The 18,792-nt window shown below is 55.9% G+C and overlaps 1 protein-coding gene across 4 annotated transcripts in view; it reads left to right on the top strand.

Annotated features, from left to right (window-relative positions):
• Positions 1-18,792, top strand: part of KIRREL3 (kirre like nephrin family adhesion molecule 3) — a 493,300-nt gene that overhangs the window by 435,471 nt on the left and 39,037 nt on the right. For all 4 annotated transcript variants that reach the window (XM_045192910.2, XM_024557364.4, XM_045192908.3 and 1 more), the window contains exon 6: positions 16,897-17,054. In XM_045192910.2, coding sequence (XP_045048845.1) covers positions 16,897-17,054 — 158 coding nt within the window. The remainder of the gene's footprint in view (positions 1-16,896; positions 17,055-18,792) is intronic.

Below are 18,792 nucleotides of genomic sequence, written 5' to 3'. Positions count from 1 at the left end.
TGCTCTTACTGTATCTGTCGAGATGATTGTGCGGTTTTTTGTTCTTTATGTGACATGGTATATTACATTAACTGATTCTCAAATGTCAAACCAACCTTGAATTCCTGGGGAAAGCCCCATGTGGTCATGGCGTACAGTATTTTTTTCGTGGTGCTGGATTCAGTTGGCTGAATTGCGGTTGGGGGTTTCATCCACCTTCGTGACGGGCAATGATCTATAGCCCTCTCACAATGTCTTTGTCTGGATTTATTATCGCAGTGATGCTACTCTGGCAGGATGAGTTAGCAGGTGTTCCTTCCTCCTGTTCTCTCTGGAAGATCTTGTGAAGGGTCGATATTGTTTCTCCTTTAAACATCTGATGGAACACATCAGTGAAGCCAGCTGGGCCCGGAGTTGTCTTTGTGGGAAGATTTTTTATTTTGTTAATTCAATTTTTTCCCTGTTGTAGCTCTGTTCATCTGTCTGTAGAATGTGGCTGTTAAACAAAAACCTGAAGAGTTTGGGAAAGGCGTTAGCTGTGAATCTTGAGGAAAAATCCCTACTCGAAGTGAAAAAATGGAGTGATTACAGGATTCCAAACAGAGCAGTGATGGGATCGGACTTACCTTCTGGAAAGATCACCCTGGCTGCTGGCCTGAGAACACACACAAAGAGGACAAGGGCTGGAGCCCGACAAGAGGTCCCTGCAGCAGCACAGACAGGAGGGGAGGGGACAGAGACCACGATGGTGGCCGTGCAGGTGTGGCAGCAGCAATGAGAGGAAGACAAGGGTTATGGACGACACCAAGGTGGAAAATTCTGGATGCAGAAGTGCATTTCTGGGGAGAGCCTTCACGCTCTCAAAGGAGTCGCTTCATAAGCTCCCCAAAGGATAAGAATGGAGGATGTAGAGCAACCCCTTTGTTTTTAGGAAACTGTGGCTCAGCAGGATTGGGTCCTTCCCCAAGGCCACCCAGAGCAACAGCAGTAAAGCTGGGGCTAGCCCAGGTGCTTTCTCCGCCCCTCTGAGGGCTTGCCTAATGGCTCATGTGATAGGAACCCTCCACCCCCGCCCCAGCCAGTGAGATCCTCTCCCCTGTCCGGGAGCACCTGGGAGGCAGAGCATCTGTAGAGAGAGGGCCCTCCTCTGAGTCAGGCTTCGGGTGCCCTCCTGCCCCTGTCTCCCTTCAGTCACCCGCCCTGCTTTCCCATGGTCGTGGGTCTGCCCCGGATCCGGGGCTCCGCGCCTCCCCAGGAAGAGCTGAGAGCGAACCTCTCTGCCACTCGAAGCTCCCTTTGCACACAGAAAAGCAGCCCCTTATCTGCCTGGGAGAAGGAGAGCCCTAGGTTTTTATCTGTGAGGCAATCTTATCTAAACAGGTTCAGGTGGCAAGAGTGAAAGAGAAAAATAATTAAGGGGGAGGCAGGTGAAATGTTGACATTATTATTACTTAAGTGCTGCAAAGCTTTTAGTTCATGTTTTTATACTGTAACACCCGGTGAGGGGAAGTCTGCTCGGCCCATTATCTGAGCCGAGCAGCCGCTCACCCCACCTCCCAGCCACCTATAAATCTGATTAAACAGGTTCCATTGGCACGACAGAAAAATAATTAAGGGAAAGGTAGGTGAAATGTTGATGTTATTACCGTAATACAACAGCCTGTTTAGTTTCTACACCGACGAAATGCAACCGAGGGGAATCAGTTTTAAAGATTACCTTTCCAAGATGCAAATCGAAGCGCTGAAAGCCGAGCTGAGGGAAGCCACCGGCTGCAAACTAAGAAACATTTCCAAGTCTGTGCCCCTCTCTCAGGGGCTTTTAAGCCCACAATTTCCCTTTGGACTGCATCCTATGTTCTCGCAAATCCTTTCTTTCCCACGTATTTATCGACGAGAGACACAGCACCAAAAGTTTAAAAAAAGAGAAAGAGAGAGAATGATTCTGCCGCCACTGGTCCTAAAAATCCATAACAGGAGATGACCCTCCCAAGAGGGGGGTGCAGCCGTGTGTGAGCCAGTGCCCAGGGGCATGTAGGCGGCCCACCCAAGGGCTGCTTCTCTGACCCCCCCTGGAGGGAGCAGCTGTCCCATCTTATCTTCCCAGGACAGTGGGCAGGGGGCTGTGGGCGGTGCCCCCAGGACAGGCCACCAGGCCTGGCCCACACCAGGGGTCTGGGGCTCTGTCCTTCCCTAACAGATGTGCTGATCCAATCGGGTGTGTCTCTGCTAGGCAGCATGGGGTCTGCCAAAGGGTGAGCAGCCCCCAGAGCGGGCAGAGACCATAGGAATCACTGAACCCAGCTTCACGGTGACGGCGGCAAGCAGCGGCCCAGCCCAGGCACCCGGACGAGCTCCATTAGCTCCCAGGCGGGGGGTCTGACCTTTAGGCGTCTCTGGGCCCCACTGGAAGAGAAGTTGTCTTGGGCCACACATTCAACACACAAACACTAATGAAAACTGATAAGCAAAAAAAAAAAAAAAAAAAAAAGGTTTTAAGTAAATTTACGATTTTGTGTTGCGCCGCATTCATAGCCCTCCTGGCTGCATGCGGTCCACGGGTCACAGCTTGGACACAAGTATCTTCAGAAGTGTTTTGTTTGTTTGTTTGTTTTTTTATCTGTTGCCTACATTTAAGATTCTGGAGGCCTTTGTATTAAAAATTCAGGTTTCTGGCTTCTCTTGGGAAGATCTGGCAGCACCAGGCCCACTTGCAGGCTTGGCAACAATTGCGAAGTGGCCGCTCTGGTCAGTGAGACGTGTGTGGCCCCCCGTCCCCACTCGCAGTTGCTGGCCTCAGCCACTCGGTGCACACGGAACCTGCATGGAAGTCTGCTGCCCCGATCCCCCAACCCCAGGCGCGGACCTGCTTCAGGGAGTCACCCTGTGGACTGGGGTTAAACTACCAACAGGAAGGGCAGGTGAAGGCAGGCAGAAGCCCGGCAGCATCTGGTCACCCCGCAGAGTCGCCAAGGGCAGACGGGTAGGGGAGTTTAGGGGAGTTCAGGCAGGAGAGAACAGAGCAGCTGTTCATTGTAAGGAGCCCGGAACTGGGTGCTAGGCGCCCCCTGCCACTCAGGGCCTGGTAGGAAAATGCCCCAGGACGCAGGACAGGCTGAGCAGGTTCCATGCAGCGGGCAGTGGATTGAGTGAAACTACGCTCCCTGCAGATCCTGCAGATGATGCGGATCCCGGCCAGCAGGATCCTGTGTTGTGGCAGCAACAGACAAATTCACACGGACTACAGAAATCCTGTGGAGAAAAAGGGATGGTACCACCGCTCTCTAAGTGAGAGAGGGAGAGAGGGCTAGAGAGAGCCAAAGAGAGAGAGCCGACCCCTGCCTGGACAGGCTTTTATTGCTTTTCCGGGCACGTTACATCCAGGATGGTCCTCACTGACTGTGCACAGGTTCACCGTAGGTGATCACCTTTTACAGACAACAAAGGACAGAATGCTGCTAATTACTTCAAAGAGAAGAGTGTTACAGCTCCAGGGGGAAAGTGGTTGAACTGGTTAACACTCCATACTTGGGAGGTTTAGCACAGACTTTAGGAAGTTAAAGATACTCAGTAAACATTTGCAGCCTCAATCCAGGGTGAGGGAGTTTTAGCAAAAGCAAGTCTCATAGCAGCCCAGGTACAGTGCAGGCCTGATTCCCCACGGGAGAACCTGTCCGTGGGTATGGGTCCTGCCCGCCAGACCCTGCTCCCATTGGCTTTTCTGAGTGGGGGCTGGGCCACATTTCCTACACGTGGAACGGGTCCCTATACTCCCAGGTCCCGACGTGGTCAGGGAGTAGCGTTTCCCTGGGTGATTAACCGATGGACACCATGCCCACATCGGCGCTGAAAAATGCAAGAATACCTTAGAACCAGACTCTGTGTCTCCACTGAGCTCATGTGAGTCTCCGGAATACCTTGCGGCCAGGCTCTGAATCACGTAGGCTTTGATTCCAGGCCCTCGGTGCTGCCCCGGGTCGCGGGGTCTCCGAGGACGCCCAGCAGAGCGTCTAGAGCTGTGCTGTGCAGGACAGTGGCCACCAGCAAGCGGCTCTTTGATTTTCATTCTGAATTAATTAAAACTAAACAAAACTAAAAACACAGCTCCTCAGTCACACTCGCCTCGCTTCAAGTACTCAGTAGCCTCATTCGGCTTTGGGGAGGCTTATTTCAACAGAATGCCGGCATTCCAGGGTCCTCTGGGCAAATTCTGTCTGATCTCTTTTTTTCTCTCTTTTAAATTTTAGAGAGAGAGGAAGAGGGGGGAGAGAGAGAGAGAAAGAAATATCGATGTGAGAGAAAAACATTGATTGCCTCCCATATGCGCCCAGCCAGGGATCGAACCCGCAACCTTTTGGTGTACAGGACGACTCTCCAACCTACTGAGCCACCCAGCCAAGGCTCTGTCTCATCTTCAACAACCCAACAGTATTCAGTAACAGGGACAGGTTCAAAGGCTTGGGCCTGGACAGGGACAGGTTAGCTTCCCGGAAGCATTTACGTTGGTATCTTAATGCAGTCAGTGAGTGGAAGCTTCCCAGTAATTCACTCACTCCTTTATTTACCAAATCTTTGTTAAATTCCTATTATGTGTAAAAGCATTGTGTTAGATACAAAGGGGAGATGTAGAAATAGCCAAACATTGTCTGTGCCCTCGAGGAGTTTATAGCCACGGGAGAGAGAAAACAGACAAACTGCTTACTATTATACAAGGCAAAATGTAAGAAGGGTTTGGATACATAAAATAGAAACTGTTCATTGCAGCTGAGAAAAATCTGGGAAGGCTTCACAAGGGAGGTGGCTACTGAACGCTCCCTTGGTGGTGTGGGTGGGAATTTTAGTAGCTGGAGATGAAAAATGAATCGTGGTAACAGGAGCCGAGGCATAGACAGCTCAAAGAATAACCCACACACACACAGCCCTTCAAGGAAGGGCCCCTGCTGGGATGGTTTTGGGGATCAGGAAGCCCAGGGGGAGGAGGGGCTCAGCGGGAGAGGGCCTTGAGCCAGGCTGAAGCCCCGAGCTTGGTTTTGGGCAGAGGGGACCCGTCACAGGTGTCTGAGGAAGGGCATCACCTGGTCCTATGGTCCCAGGAAGAGAACCGTGTGGTGCACGGGGCACAGATCTGAAAGCGGGAACGTGTTGGCCGGTTAGATCCTGGTTCACAGGAGGTAGAACGAGCGAGTTTGCCCAAGCACTTGCGAGAGCCTAAAAGAAAGGAGGCATGCTGGGGCTGCGAAAGTGGGGGTGAAGCGTCGCAGCCCCCAGTTTTGTCGGCCAGGGGGCTCCTGGGCAATGCCTTTAATCCCATGCAACGCCACAATGATTTGAGCAGCAAATATCCCATATCTCCTAAGCCATGTGCGGTTTCTCAAATGACCCAGGGGTTCCCAGGCCGCAGGGTCCTGAGCCATTTAATAACTGGCATTGGCTGAGGGCTCCCTGCAGGTGGCCCTGTGGCATAGGGACCTCAACCTCGGCCACTTGTGGGGAAAGTGCTGCCCACAGGGGCCAGGTGACCTGGACATCTTTCACTGTGCCACACGGACCACCCACCGCTGTCCCGAGCTGCCAGTTCTCTGCATCTCCTTTCCTCGCTGGAAGGTCAGGGGATGAAAGTCACGGGCTGGAGGGGCACCAGGCCTCACAAGCCCCTCCCCCATGGCTGTGGCACACAGGCTGCCCTGGAGACTCTTTGCACCTCTCCGGGAATTTTTAACTGGAAACAATTTCTAGTTGGGATCTGTAATAATTACTAATTGGCTCTGATTATAATGGTCTCTCGCTGCCATCCCTTACCTGGCACAGGATGGGACGAGGCCTCGAGACAATTAGCGTCACCTTCCCCGATGCGGCGGCTGATGAGGAACACAATCACAGGGTCGGGACAATCCTGGCTTATTAAAGGCAAGCTGCTGTTTACTGAGGGGTGTTGTGATCTAATTAGATTAAAATTAAGGAGGGGGGACCTGGAATATTTTCCCCTCTAATCTCCTTTGAGTCTCTACGGATGCGTCATGTGGGGAGAGGAAGCCGAACTCCCTTCTTTTCCCCACCTCGAGGTTTTGAAGTTCGATGGCCGCCCCATTCTGCCCCCACTACGTGCCCAGCCCAATTCCAGCCGGGGCGGGGGGTGCAGGGCACCTGGGAAACAGCCCTTGAGCACGCCCCCTGAACTCTCTGAGCCTCCGTTCCCCCCAGTCACAGGCCTCTGAGCCACACCTGCCCCAGTTACCCACAGGCCCCCGGGGAGGGTGGGAAGGGCCGTGTGCGCACAACAGGGACTAGACACCATGCACGGCTGAGTCATCCGGAGCCGCTGCTCAGCCCCAGGCTCGGCACGAGGAAGCGCCAGCCACGAAGGGGGAACTGCACTAACCTCACGAGACCAGTACAGAAATCTCTGCCCCGAGAGCAGACGGCCCCCTGGAGAAGAGATGCCTGCTGGGACGGGCTACCCACCGTGGGGCACTCGGCACGGTGTGTGCACCTGGTGAACACAATCGCTTGCTTCTCCATCGGCGGGGTTCACCGCAAGGAGAGGCAGCCGGGAGCCAGCTGGGCAGCCTGGGCGAGTCACCTCACTTCTCTGGGCCCAAGTGTGTCCATCCACAGAGTCCTCTGGGCTCCTTGGGCCGATTCTGAACAGCAGAAGCCGTCTCTCACAGCGCCAGCGACAGTGCAGCGTGGCCACTGCGTGATCGGCCTGGCGGCTGCCCTGGAGGCCTGACCGATTTGTGTGAACCACCCAACGTTGCAGCAGGGCTACCCTTGACATGCTGCACACGGCTGCAAGCCGAGAGGCGCTGGGAACACAGAAAACCCCTCTCTGCCATTGGTGCAGAGGGGCACACACAACACACACACGTGCACAAGCGCACACTGCTGACCGAGCCCTGGAGCCCAGGCACACGCAGCCCCACCTGCACTGCGCCCACTTAGTGGCTGCTCAGGCCGAGTGTTCCTTCACCTGCTCTCCGGAAGGATTCTCAGATGAGTCCCGAAGTGCATTTCCTCTGCCATCACCCCTGCTCCAAGAGTGGGCCCTCCACCTCCTGGTTACTCACCCACAAGGCCCTGCTGCTCTCCTGGGCGATCGTAGCCCAGTGGGCTACGAGACACCATGGCTCTCTCCCCATTGCTCCTCTTATGTTGTACTTGACCTGAGCTTTCTATTTCCCCAGCTCTACTGAGCTATAAATGGACCTGTAACACTGTGTAAGGTTAAGGTGTATAGGTGTTGATTTGATCCATTTACATATTGCAACATGATTACCACCGTCGCATTGGTTAGCCCTCCAACCTGTGCCGTAATTACTGTTGTTTGTGCGTGTGTGATGAGCACATTTCAGATCCACGCTCCTGGAGACACTCAGGTGTATAACACAGCACTATTAGCTATAACCACCATGCTGAGCACAAGAGCCCCAGGTGTCATTCGTCTTGCAGCCGGAAGGGCGTACCCTTTGACCCACACGTCCTCGTTCTCCCCACTCCCCAGCAGCCCCTGGCGACCTCCTCTCTACTGTCTGTTTCTCGTACATAGTTCGGCTTTCTTGCATTCCACATGTAAGGGCGGTCATGTGGTATGTGTCCGTCCTCGTCTGGCTTACTTCACTTAGCACGATGCCCTCCAGGTTCACCCAGTTTGTAGCGAACAGCGGGATTTTCTTGTCTGTCACTGCTGGGCATGTCCCGACTTCTCCGAGCGATGCCCTGTGGTTGCAGAGGAACCTTCCACATCAGCGTCCTGGGAGACTCTCTTGTGTGCCCTCTCCGTACGAGGGAAAGGCAATGCTCCCTAGTTGCAGAGGGAAAGCGTGGTCTCTCTGCGATCGTGAGGAGGATAGGAGATTCCAAAATTATCTGTGATGCCAAATGATAGAGGAGCATTCCAACACTTCTCATAATGAATTCCAAGAGTGCTGCCCTTTTTTAAATTTAGAGACTTGTACTTTTTCAAACAGGGCTCAGATTCTGGCAAAGAGTAGACTTGAAAATGTGGCGTAGAGTTGAAAGGTACATTTTGTGGTTTTCTGAGATTCCCTGGAATGAGTTTTTGTGGCAAGAGACCAGACAAAGCACCTCATGTCTTCCCTTCCCTTCCCTGAAGGGGTGCCATCGGCGTCCCAGCTCCTCCTTAGAGGGACACTGACTGGCCCTCTTCACGCTGGTCTTTGCCCCGAGCTGGGTCACTTGGCCCTGCCTCCCCCACTTCGCCCGTCTCTCCCTGTGTGTCCCCTGCCCACACTTCTCTCACACCTGCGGCTCTGTCTTCCCTTCCCGCCTTCAACCACTACTGTGGGGAGCAAAGGCACGTTTTTCATAACGCAAAAAGCAGTGTGCCGAGCCTCTCACTTTAGATGCCAATCGTTGGCATTTCCTATTTATTCCTGAAACCGCTGAAGGAGGTGACCCTTTGCCCGCACCCCTCGGTTTCTGCACAGGCGGCTGAGGCTCCGGGTACTGGCTGGGAAGGCTTCCTGCCCCTGGCCCCCTTCCCTCCTTGGGGAGAGCCACCAGGCTCCTCCATGAAGCTCATGGCCAGATGGGGAGCTCGTAGCCAAATCAAGCACATCAGTTCTGCTTTCTATTCTTGGACCCAGACAGACGACTCGAGCCATGCAAGTTCCTGCTGGGTCAGGGTGGCTGCCCGGGAGCTGGGGAAGCCACCCAGAGCTTGGGGACAGGTTCTCGCTCCCGTGTGGCCTGTGGCACTGAGGTCGGCAGGGGCTGTTGGACTCGCGGACCTGATCCAGGTGTCTGGTTCTACCACTTACAACGTGTGGGACTTGCTGCAAGCGGCTTGACCATTCTGTGCCTCAGTTTCCCCATCTGTGAAATAAGGACACTGCGGGGGCCCACAGCTGAGTTTACTGTGTGGTTTCAGTAAGTGGTGGGGCAAAAGAGGTGACGGGGATTAAGAGGGACCAAGCTGCAGTCAGAAAACAAGTCGCAGGAGGCGATGTACAGCCCAGGGAACATGGTCGATACTACCGTAAAAGCTTTGTGGAGTGACAGATGGTAACTACCTTGCTATGGCCATCACTTTGTAATGTATAAAAATATTGAATCACTATGCTGTGCACCTGAAACTAATTTAATGTCGAATGCCAATTATAATTCACTTTTGAAAGAATTAAAAACAAGTCGATAGCAGCCCGTGCGCCGTGCTCTGCTTCCCCGGGCCCAGCCACGCTGGTCGGGAGAACCCCGACACCAGGCTGCTCAGGATGAGCTGAGGAGCTCAGCGAGGCTCGGCGAGGCAGGTGCGAGCTGGTTACTGCGCTGACACACTGAGCAAGGGCTGTCCCTCTGTCCTGTGCCCATCCACACAGGAGCTGAGCTGGAGAAAGGAGCGAGTCCCTTCCTCAGCAGGACAACCCACCTCCCTGATGGCCCAAGGGGGCCACCCACACCTTGTGCCCTTCTGCGCCTCCCACCCTGCAGCCCCACTGGCCCACCACCCACAGTTTTTCCTTTGCTGCTGTTCTCACAGCCCCCTCCCCACCAAACAGAGAGCTACCTCGGCCCTCCCCACGTGCCCTCCCACACCACCCCCAGCATCCAGAGCCAGGACTCACGCGGGCACACACAGGGACACAGAGACACACACACACATGTGACATGGCTGTCGGCATGGAGTCGCTGTCTGTCGCCCTCCTGCCGACACGCGGTCCCCTCTCCCTGCCCCACACACATCCTGTGACGTGTTTGCCTGCTCGGTGTTAACGTAGAATCCTTCTCACAAACAGCTCGTCACTGATAAGTGGGCTCAGACCCTCTTCCAAGGCCTAATCTGGAATAAGCGGAACGCTCACCCTTCCTCATTTAAGGGGGAAACCAGTGACTTTGTCCCTGACAGCATTGCCCTCCCACCCCCCCATGTCCCCACCCCCCGCCACCCTCACCACCCTGGCTCCTCCTCCCTCCTGCCCCTCCTGCCTCTGCTGCCTCCATATCGCATCACTGCGCTGGTTCGTCACGGCTCCCAGGCCAGCCGCCGCCTGTGACATCCGGGGAGGCTGAGGCTGGACCACAGGACAAGCACAGGAACAGGCAGTTTCTTGTACACCCTGCTGCTCCTGCTGCTCCTGCGCACGAGTAACTTAACCACGCTGTGCCTCAGTTTCCTCATCTCTGAAGCATGCAGGGTCATCGCATCCACCTTATACAGGGTTCTTGTGGGGGTTAAATGGTGGTGATGTTTACAGCACTGAAGGTTCTGGAAGTCTTGTCAGCCCTGGATCAATGTCAGCTATCATTTATGTTATGGTTGTTGGGGTTTTTATTACCATGCCCAAGGTAGTATGCCAGGTGGTGGGGAAACACAGAGAGGCCTCAAGCCCCTCGTCTGGAGTGCAAGGAACCTGAAATGGGCCCCAGATCCAGGCACCCAGGCTGTGCTGAGTGCCGCGTAAAGAGCCTGGCACGGGGCTAGGGCACCTGGTGAATGTGGTTTCCGACTCAGTAGGTCAGGCAAGGCGCCAGGCAACAAATATGAATGGAGCACTCCCTGCGGGCCAGACGCCGTACTAATGCTGGGGCAGAAAGAAGAACCTGGCAAGGACCAGGCCTCCGGGAACTTGCACTCAAGGGGCAGCCGCCAGCAACGGCAGCCGGGGCCCGTGAGCTCAGGGAAGTGGCGCAGAGTCTCGGGGCGGAGCAGAGATGGGCGAGGGATGGGAGCAGCTGACTCTGAGAGAGGGCTTTCTGGAGGAGGCAACCGTCGCAAAGAATGACCAAGAGTTCACGAGGCAAAGGCAGCCTTTGAACTGGTGGAAGGAACGATGGGATTCCAGCCAACTAAGACTCGGGATCTGGCAGAGGGAACTCCCCAAGCAAATGCACGTGGTTCTAAAAGGGCAGGCTCTCCTTGCAGGGAGGTGAGCAGGCCAGCCCAGCTCTGGCATCAGAGAAGGAGCAGGAGAGGGAAGGCCTCTCTGCAGAGACCCTCAAATGCCCTGGTGCTGAGGAGTTGGGTTTTGGCCTGGAGCGGCAGGGAGCCAGTGAACATGGTGGGTAGCAGAGACTGAGCTTCCAGAATAGTCACCTGGCCGTGCTGGAGGTAGAAAGGGTCAGAGTGGAATGGAGGGAGAGCTCACGCCGTGGGCCCTGTTCTGAGAGCACTACAGGAGCCAGACGTGCGGGTGGTCCCCAGACGGCGGGGTACTGCTGAGTTCATCGGTTAGGTTTGCTGCCTAGGAAACCACCCCACGCAGGATTCTGAGTCAGCGAGCGGCTGAGCTCAGCTGAGACGGCTCATCTCTGTTGCACCGCGTGGAGTCAGCTGGGCTCACCCACTGCCTCTGCGGTAAAGGCCTCACTCTCGTGGGCACGGGCCATGGGGGTACTGGAGGGAGGAGAAGCCACACTAAGGCAGCACGGGACCACCCCTGGGGAGCCCGGTGAGGACAGGGCAGGGGGGAAACAGAGAGAAACGCCTACTCTCCCAAGGAGAGAGAGCACAGACTTCTACGCCCCAGGCAATCTGCCCATAGTCTTTCAAGGGACGGGCCCAGTCTGCTCACAGAACCAGTGACATACAACATCAGTACAACACTGGACCATTTACCGTGTTTTCCCCCATCGCCGCTCGCTCAATTCTGGCAGCTAAACAGCAAATCTGATTTTATTCTAACACCTATTTTACAAATGAGGAAGCTGAGGCACGGAGAAGCTAAGCAATTCGCCTGAGGCCACAAACTAATAAAGGTAGGAGCCAGGTTTTGAACCCAAGCTGCCCAGCCTTCAGGTTAGCTAAACAAATGGAAAGGGACATTTGGGGAAAAAATAGTCCAAGTAGGTGATTCTTAGCCACAAGGAGAATTTGAGTTAAAGTGATGAAAAAGGAGACGGGAGAGGCTGACAGGAGCCAAGGAGTTCAGCTTCACCCAGACAGCGATACTCCTAGAAAGATTCCAAACGGAGGGCTGTCAGACATTCAGTAAATGGAGAGTGAATGAGCTCGGGCCTAGATGGAGGAATGACCAGACTTCTGTGCCGACCGCTCTGGGACAGTACAGAGCGGAGGAATGAGGGAGATAGTGTTAGGTAGCATAATCCAAGCAAGAAATGTTGAGGGCCACCCTGTGCGGGTGGCTCAGCTGGTTAGAGCGTCCCACACACCCAAAGGTTGGGAGTTCGACCCCAGTCAGGAGGTGTACCTAGGTTGCAGGCTCGATTCCTGGGCGGGGCATGTACGAAAGGCAACTGATCAATGTTTCTCCCATCGGGGTCTCTCTCTCTCTCTCTCTCTCATCAATAAAAACACAATAAGAAGAAGAAGCAAGGATGAGGGCCTGAGCCTGGAGGCCTTTGGGGTGGACAGGAGAGACGGGCACATCTGAGAGAGCTTGGAGAATGCCCGAGGAAGTGTGACAAGGCAGGGCGAAGGAGACGGAGTCCAGAAAGAGCTGGCGAGCCTCCTTCAGTCAGTCCATGGAGGTGCCAGTCCCCACCACAGTGAATACGCGTGTCTGGGATTCATCAGCCTGCTGGCCGGGGGGGGGTCCATCAGAAAGTGATATGCTTCTCCATAGGCAGCATGGGGAATGACAGGTGCCGGGAAGAGCAGGCCCTGGGGGAGCAGTCGCCTCAGTTGTGGGGGAGACAGAGAGCGACAACCAGAGCCAATGGAGAAAAACAGAAGGGAGACCCAGGGGCCTGCCCAGGATGTCTCTACGCCCCACCTGGTCTCAGCTCCTGAGCACTGACCAACACCCAACAATATATCATGCATGGGGTCTTTATTACCCACCTCCCCGTTAGGATATAAACTCCACGTGGGTGGGAGCTTTGTGTCCCCGCGCCTCATACAGGGCCTGGCACCGAGTGGGCAGTCCATGTGAATGTTCTGAATTAATGCTGAGCTGCCCTGGGAAGCAGACGCCTAAACGGGGTCTCGTCCCCATTTCTGTCTTTACATTCTGCGGTTCTTCGCTTTAGCCAGTAGGTGGCGCATCTATGCGCGTGACGAATAGAAGCTGCTAGGATTCCAGGTGTCTCCGAACCTGGGCAGAGGACTAAAGTGAGCAAGGCGTGGATCCGGACTGCAAACACCATGCGTCCATTCCCACAGCAGACAGCTCTCAAGCACCAACCGCCAGCTCGGCCCCTGCTCCCTCGCCCTCTGACATTCGGACCGAGGGGCCTGCATGCCACAGGCGTAGGCAGAGCCTGGCCCAGCGTTGGGATGATGGGCAGGACGCGGCCCGAGGAATGGAAGGGCTCTGAAGGATGCTGCACATCCTTAAGCGAGCCCATCTTACAGGTCCCACACACCTTTGAGCCGCAGAACCTCGTGTCTCTGCAGAACGACATGAAGGACCTCAGTGCATAACACTACGTCAGCTCTGCCTCCGCCAGGGTCGGGGTGCCCCCAGCCCCAGGCCCACCCCTCCTTGCCCTCCCTCACAGTAACACGGGCGGCCCCCCGTGCTTTCTGGCCTCCGCGTCCTCTCTGTGAGCGCAGAACTGGGCTGTGTCCCCTGCCCGCCTCCCCACAGGGGCCCCTCGCTCTTGACAACAGGGCTTGGAGAAAGTCCACACACCGGGAGAGAGACGGGGGCCCCACGTTGCCCACCCGTGGGTGGCAGTCCGCAGGGCTGGTGGGAGGCAGGACAGGGCAGGAAGGGAGACCCCCAAACACCTGCCCAAATCCTGGGTGACAGGAGAGTCAACCACCAATAGCCAGCCACACCCGCGGTCAGCGGAGGAGCCTGAACTCACAGGACCTGCTGTGTCAGGACACCCCACGGAGTCAGCCAGGGCGGGGCTCTCCCTCCAGCCGCCTGTCTGGGGCTGCGTGGAGGCCTCCTCAGCCCAGCTCCCAGCCCTGGGCATCCACTTTCCCGGGACCCACTCAGGTCGCCCCAGGCCTCAGTCACCCAACAGTTAACGCCTTCTTCCTGACTGACAACAAGCCCAATACCAACACAGTCAACTATTTTTATCTCCAGATTAATCACAAAAGGCTAACGTTTCCACCTTCCCTGTGATTAAAAATTAGGAGACCGAACTCTATCGTGGTTCGGGATAATAGCCAATCCCGTGAGGGGGCTGCATGAATAATGCATGACCAGGCTCGGGCTGCGCCAGACTCTCTCCCCTCCCAGCGCCTCAGCTCTGGGCCCCTCTGAATAGAGAGGTAATGAGTCCCCCCCTCTTTACAGAGAGCTGCAGCTGCGAAGGCGACTGTTGATTTCTATTCAGCCTCTGGGCCCCCAAACATCCTCCCACCCCCCCCCCACACCAGCCCCATCTGCACCCCACCCCCACCCATCTGCTGCGCAGCCAGGCGAAGGCCAATCAATAATGCATAGCTGCACGAGTAACCGGTGTGATAACCACTTATTTGGGAAGATGTAATCAGGACCATTCTGCGGGTGGAAGTTTGTGTGTGTGAGTGAGTGTGCGCCCGAGTCCTCGCACAGCGCAGTCCCACGCCCCTCTCCCCTGGTCTTCTCGCCCTTACTCCCGGTTCCCAGCACAGCACTGCAGGAGCAGGAAGGACAGGGAAAGGCCTCCTCCATCTCCACACTGTGATCCTGGGAGTTAGGAGCCTGAGCAAAGCCCCAGAGACAGTTGCTTCATTAAACTTGGTCCCACACTGGAATCCTGTGGGAGCATTAAAAACTCCTGGTGCTTGGCCCTGGCCAGGTAGCTTCGTGGGTGAGAGTGTCCTCCGGATACGCCAAGGACTCAGGTTCAATCCCCAGTTAGGGCCCATATAAGATGCAACCAGTGGATGCATATATTTGTGGAACAACGAATCGATGTTTCCCTCTCTCTCTCTCCCCTCGACCTCCTCTCTCTCTCAAATAGATGGATATTTAGATAAATAAATCTCTTGCGGTTTGGCGCCCACCTCCAGAAATTGAGTTTAGTTGTTCACTGTGGCCCCAATTTTAAAAATTTCTCCCAGATTTTAACATGCAGCCAGGGTTAAAAACCACTACTTTGGACCCAACAAATGTCAGTGCTGGAGAGAACTTTTCAGATCCCCAGTTGAACTTTCACATTTTATATCGGAGGAAATAAAACCGATATAGAGACTGCTTTCATGGTTTCACCCTCTGACAGAGGGCACGGCCCACTATGCCACACCACTGGGCTTACTTCTTCTATTCCTGAAGCTCCGTGTGGCTCTGTCTGATTTTCCTGGCCCTCAGCTAGCTCAGCTGGGGTGCCTCTGCCCCAGACACCTTGTGGGGAGAAGGCTATCCCCACAGAAGGAAGGGGGCAGGAGACCTAGCCCCAGCCGTCCCTGCTGGAAGGGGTTGCCCATTCCGGGGAGACAAAAGCCCCTCAACAGCGACTGTAAGGCCCACTTCCATGTATGGAAAGCCCTCATAGCCTCCCTTTGCTCTCGGGCCTCACCTGCACCCCAGGCACAAATGAGGGGGTGCACGGTGGGCAGGGTAGGTGTCTTGATTGTCCAGCCCACACCCCCACCTGTCTGTGCCCAGGGCTGCCCAGAGGTGGGGCCGGTTTGGAGGAGGCAGACTTCCTCCCTGGGCCAGGACCCTAGGCAGAGCCCCGGGCTGGTGAGGGTGTCTGGGAAGTCTGAGGCTTCCCTTTCCCTCAGGAAATAGAAACCTGGGGCTGGCACTCCCTGGGCTGCAGTTCTCAAGGAGGCCTGCTCAAGTCAGGAAGGGAGGGGCAGAGCCCTGGGCTGAAGGTGTGCCCGGAGCAGGGAGGGCAAACTGCCAGGCAGAGCCTGCTAGGTGGGGGGCCTGGAGCCACAGTGCAGAAGCTCCCATGGGGCCTGTGCGGAAGGATGGACTTTCTCTGGCCACTGGGGTCCTTTGATCTAGAACCTAGCTTGTCTCTCAGTTGCCCTTTTACCATTCCCTGGCAAACATGCAGTCAGCCCTTCCCAAGCCTCCAGAAGGGACTGGCCCAGCCCCTCCCCGGGGGGTGAAGAGCAGGATGGCTCAGTTGGTCTAGAGGGAGACCCACCCCTTGCACAGTTGGTCCAGAAGGACAGACAGGCAGCATCAGAGGCCCGGCGCCTTCCACGCATCCACACGCCTGACATCAAAAGAGGCTCTGTGACTTTGGCCAGTCACTTCCCTCCTCCAGCCTCTTCGCTCTATTTATTTTCATAGCTGCCTACCCTGCACCCCGCGGTCATCACGGGGAAGACAGGGGTGACTCCCCCCACGTGAGCGAACGTTTGCGGACCTTCCGCCCGGCGCCAGGCCCTGTGCAGGACACCGGGGCAGACATCCGTGTCCTCCCGGCGCTCCCCGCATGGGGCAGGAAGATCCACAGCCGCTCGGGGGCGAGGGGGCGGGACAGCTCCAGAAGGATAAATGCCGAGGTGATGCCAGGGGCCGTGCGGCCCTCCCAGTCTTGCAAAGTCGCCTGTCCCCTGCCCTGGAGAGGAGAGGGGCCTGGCCTCCGGCCCTGGCCCTGCCGCTCGCTGGCAGCTTGGCCCTGAGCAAGTCACCGAACCCCGCCGCGCCTCAGTGTCTGGACGTGTGACATTGGGATGACGACAATGTTTATCTGGCGAGGTCGCTGTGAGCATTCAACCAGATGACAGATGGAATGGTGCTTTCTTTAAAAACATAAAAAGAAGTTAAAAGGAAAGAAACTACAGCTATTCTCTAGGCACCGGAGCTTTGCCCCTCCGCCTGTGAACAAGGGCAAGGACGCCTGCCCTGTTCCCTCACGGGTTCCTTGTGGGCCGAGGATGATTCAACGATAAGAACGTCCTCTGCAAATCAGCACGCAATGCACATGTCCAGGATTATTGCTGCTGTTATTATTATTATACTATAAGGAGATTATATGTTTATTAAAGTGTGATAATTATTGTCATCAGCTCCACCAAGTCCGCCAGCTCAGCAGGCCTGCCCAGCTGCAGGGCCAGTTCCCCTCAGCGTGACCTCTCTCCTCCTCTCCCCACAGTGCCACCCGATGACCCCGTCATCCTGGGGGGACCCGTGATCAGCCTGCGGGCAGGGGACCCCCTCAACCTCACCTGCCACGCAGACAACGCCAAGCCTGCGGCTTCCATCATCTGGTTGCGGAAGGGAGAGGTCATCAACGGGGCCACCTACTCCAAGGTGAGGCCTGGGGGCAGGTGGGGTGACTGGAGGTGAAGGGGGGGTGGGGACTGCGTGGGAGGGGTCCCACTCTCCCCACCTCTGCAGCTCCAGCTCAGCGTGGACATCCTTCTGTCGCTTCTGCTTCTCCGCCTTTGTCTCTGTGCCTCTGTCTTTTTCTGGGGTCACTTTCTCCCATGCTCTGTCTTCCTCTTTCTCTTCCCTGGGGTAACTGTGTCAGAGGAGGAGACTGGGGACCCAAGGGGCCAGAGCCCAGGGTTGGGGGACAAAATAGCGGATGCCTGCTCTGAGGGGTGTGGGTCAGGGGGCTGGGCATCGTCCCACACAGTGGCAGGTCACCAGTTTGATTCCTGGTCAGGGCACAGGCCTGGGTTGCAGGTTTGATTCCTGGTCAGGGCTCATGCAAGAGGCAACCGATCGATGTTCACGTCGAAGCTTCTCTCCTTTCTCTTTCTGCCTCCCTTCCCCTCTCTCTAAAAATAAGAAATAAAATAAAGTAAAATACGGGATGCCTGGTTACCTTTGAATTTCAGATAAATAATAAATAACTATTCAGTGTAAGTGTGTCCCAACGAGTGTACGGTGCACACTTATGGGTCCTACTTACATTACAAAATCATTCACTGTTTCTCCAAAATTCATTTGTAGCTGAGAGCCCTGTGTCTGGCCACCATCTGCTAAGTCTGGCCACCTTTCCAGGGCTGCAGGTAGGACCGCTCAGGTGCATCCCTGTCTGGGGCAGGGCTGAAGCCCGCACGGAGGCCTGAGCCCAAGCTGCCTGCCCGCCCGCAGGGGCGCTGCTTCCCCATCCACACGAAGTGCCTGGAGCTGCAAGTGCCCTGAACTGACCCCTGAATGACCCAGGGTGTTATTTTCTGTACTTTAAGACGCTTCGACATCTGCAGGCCTTCCTGTGAGGAAGGTGGTCCTTCCTGCCGGGCTAGCAAGTTCCTAGAGACCTGCTGAGAATGCGCCTTTGATGTGCACACCAAACAGTGGGGGGCCCAGCCCCTCCCCACCCACTCTCCGGAGGCTCCTGCAGTGCTCCTGCCCTCTATGACCCCGGCCAGGTACTGTGTCACTAACCCACACCACCCCCCAGGGCCTGGCCACCCCCACCCAACTACTCCAGGTAGCTAGCTGACCAGAACCTGTCCACCTGCTTACTCTGCCTGAGGAGGAGGCCCCCAGGAAAACCACAGCAAAGGCTCCAAGGCAGTCCAGTGATCTGATCTGCTGGCCTCACCCCACCTGGACAACAACAGAATCCCAGGTTCACTCTGAAACAGCACCCTGCACTCTCCACTCAAGGAGACTGTGCGCACGGGCTTCAGGCCACAGAGACTGGAAAGATGGGCGGGACCTGGAAGGACAGACAGTCCAGCTGCCTGGTCTGCAGGTACAACACCACGGTCTGACAGGGAGGTAAGACCCTGCTCAGCCGACAAGTGGGCAGAAACCCTGGTCTCCCTCCTGTGAGCCTCTCCAGACTCACAGGTGCCAGCTGCTCAGAGACATACCAGGGCCTTGGGCAAGGCAGCACCTCCAGCACCCTGCTCTCTTCTCTGCTCATGGCCTCAGAGATTTGGAGGTACCCCACCTGCGCCCCACTCCCAACCCACCCTAGGTCTTTAGAAAGATAAGCAAAGCCTTCCCCCTCAGGGGAGGACATGAGGTGGCCTGTCCCTTCTCTGGAGTGGTGGCCTTCCTGTCCAAAGCTGACCCCCACCCTCCCAAG

The sequence above is a fragment of the Desmodus rotundus genome, chromosome 7 (genome assembly GCF_022682495.2).
Source record: "Desmodus rotundus isolate HL8 chromosome 7, HLdesRot8A.1, whole genome shotgun sequence".
NCBI lineage: Eukaryota > Metazoa > Chordata > Mammalia > Chiroptera > Phyllostomidae > Desmodus > Desmodus rotundus.
The sequence above is the reverse complement of the archived record's forward strand: the minus strand, read 5'-3'. Positions and strand labels throughout refer to the sequence as shown.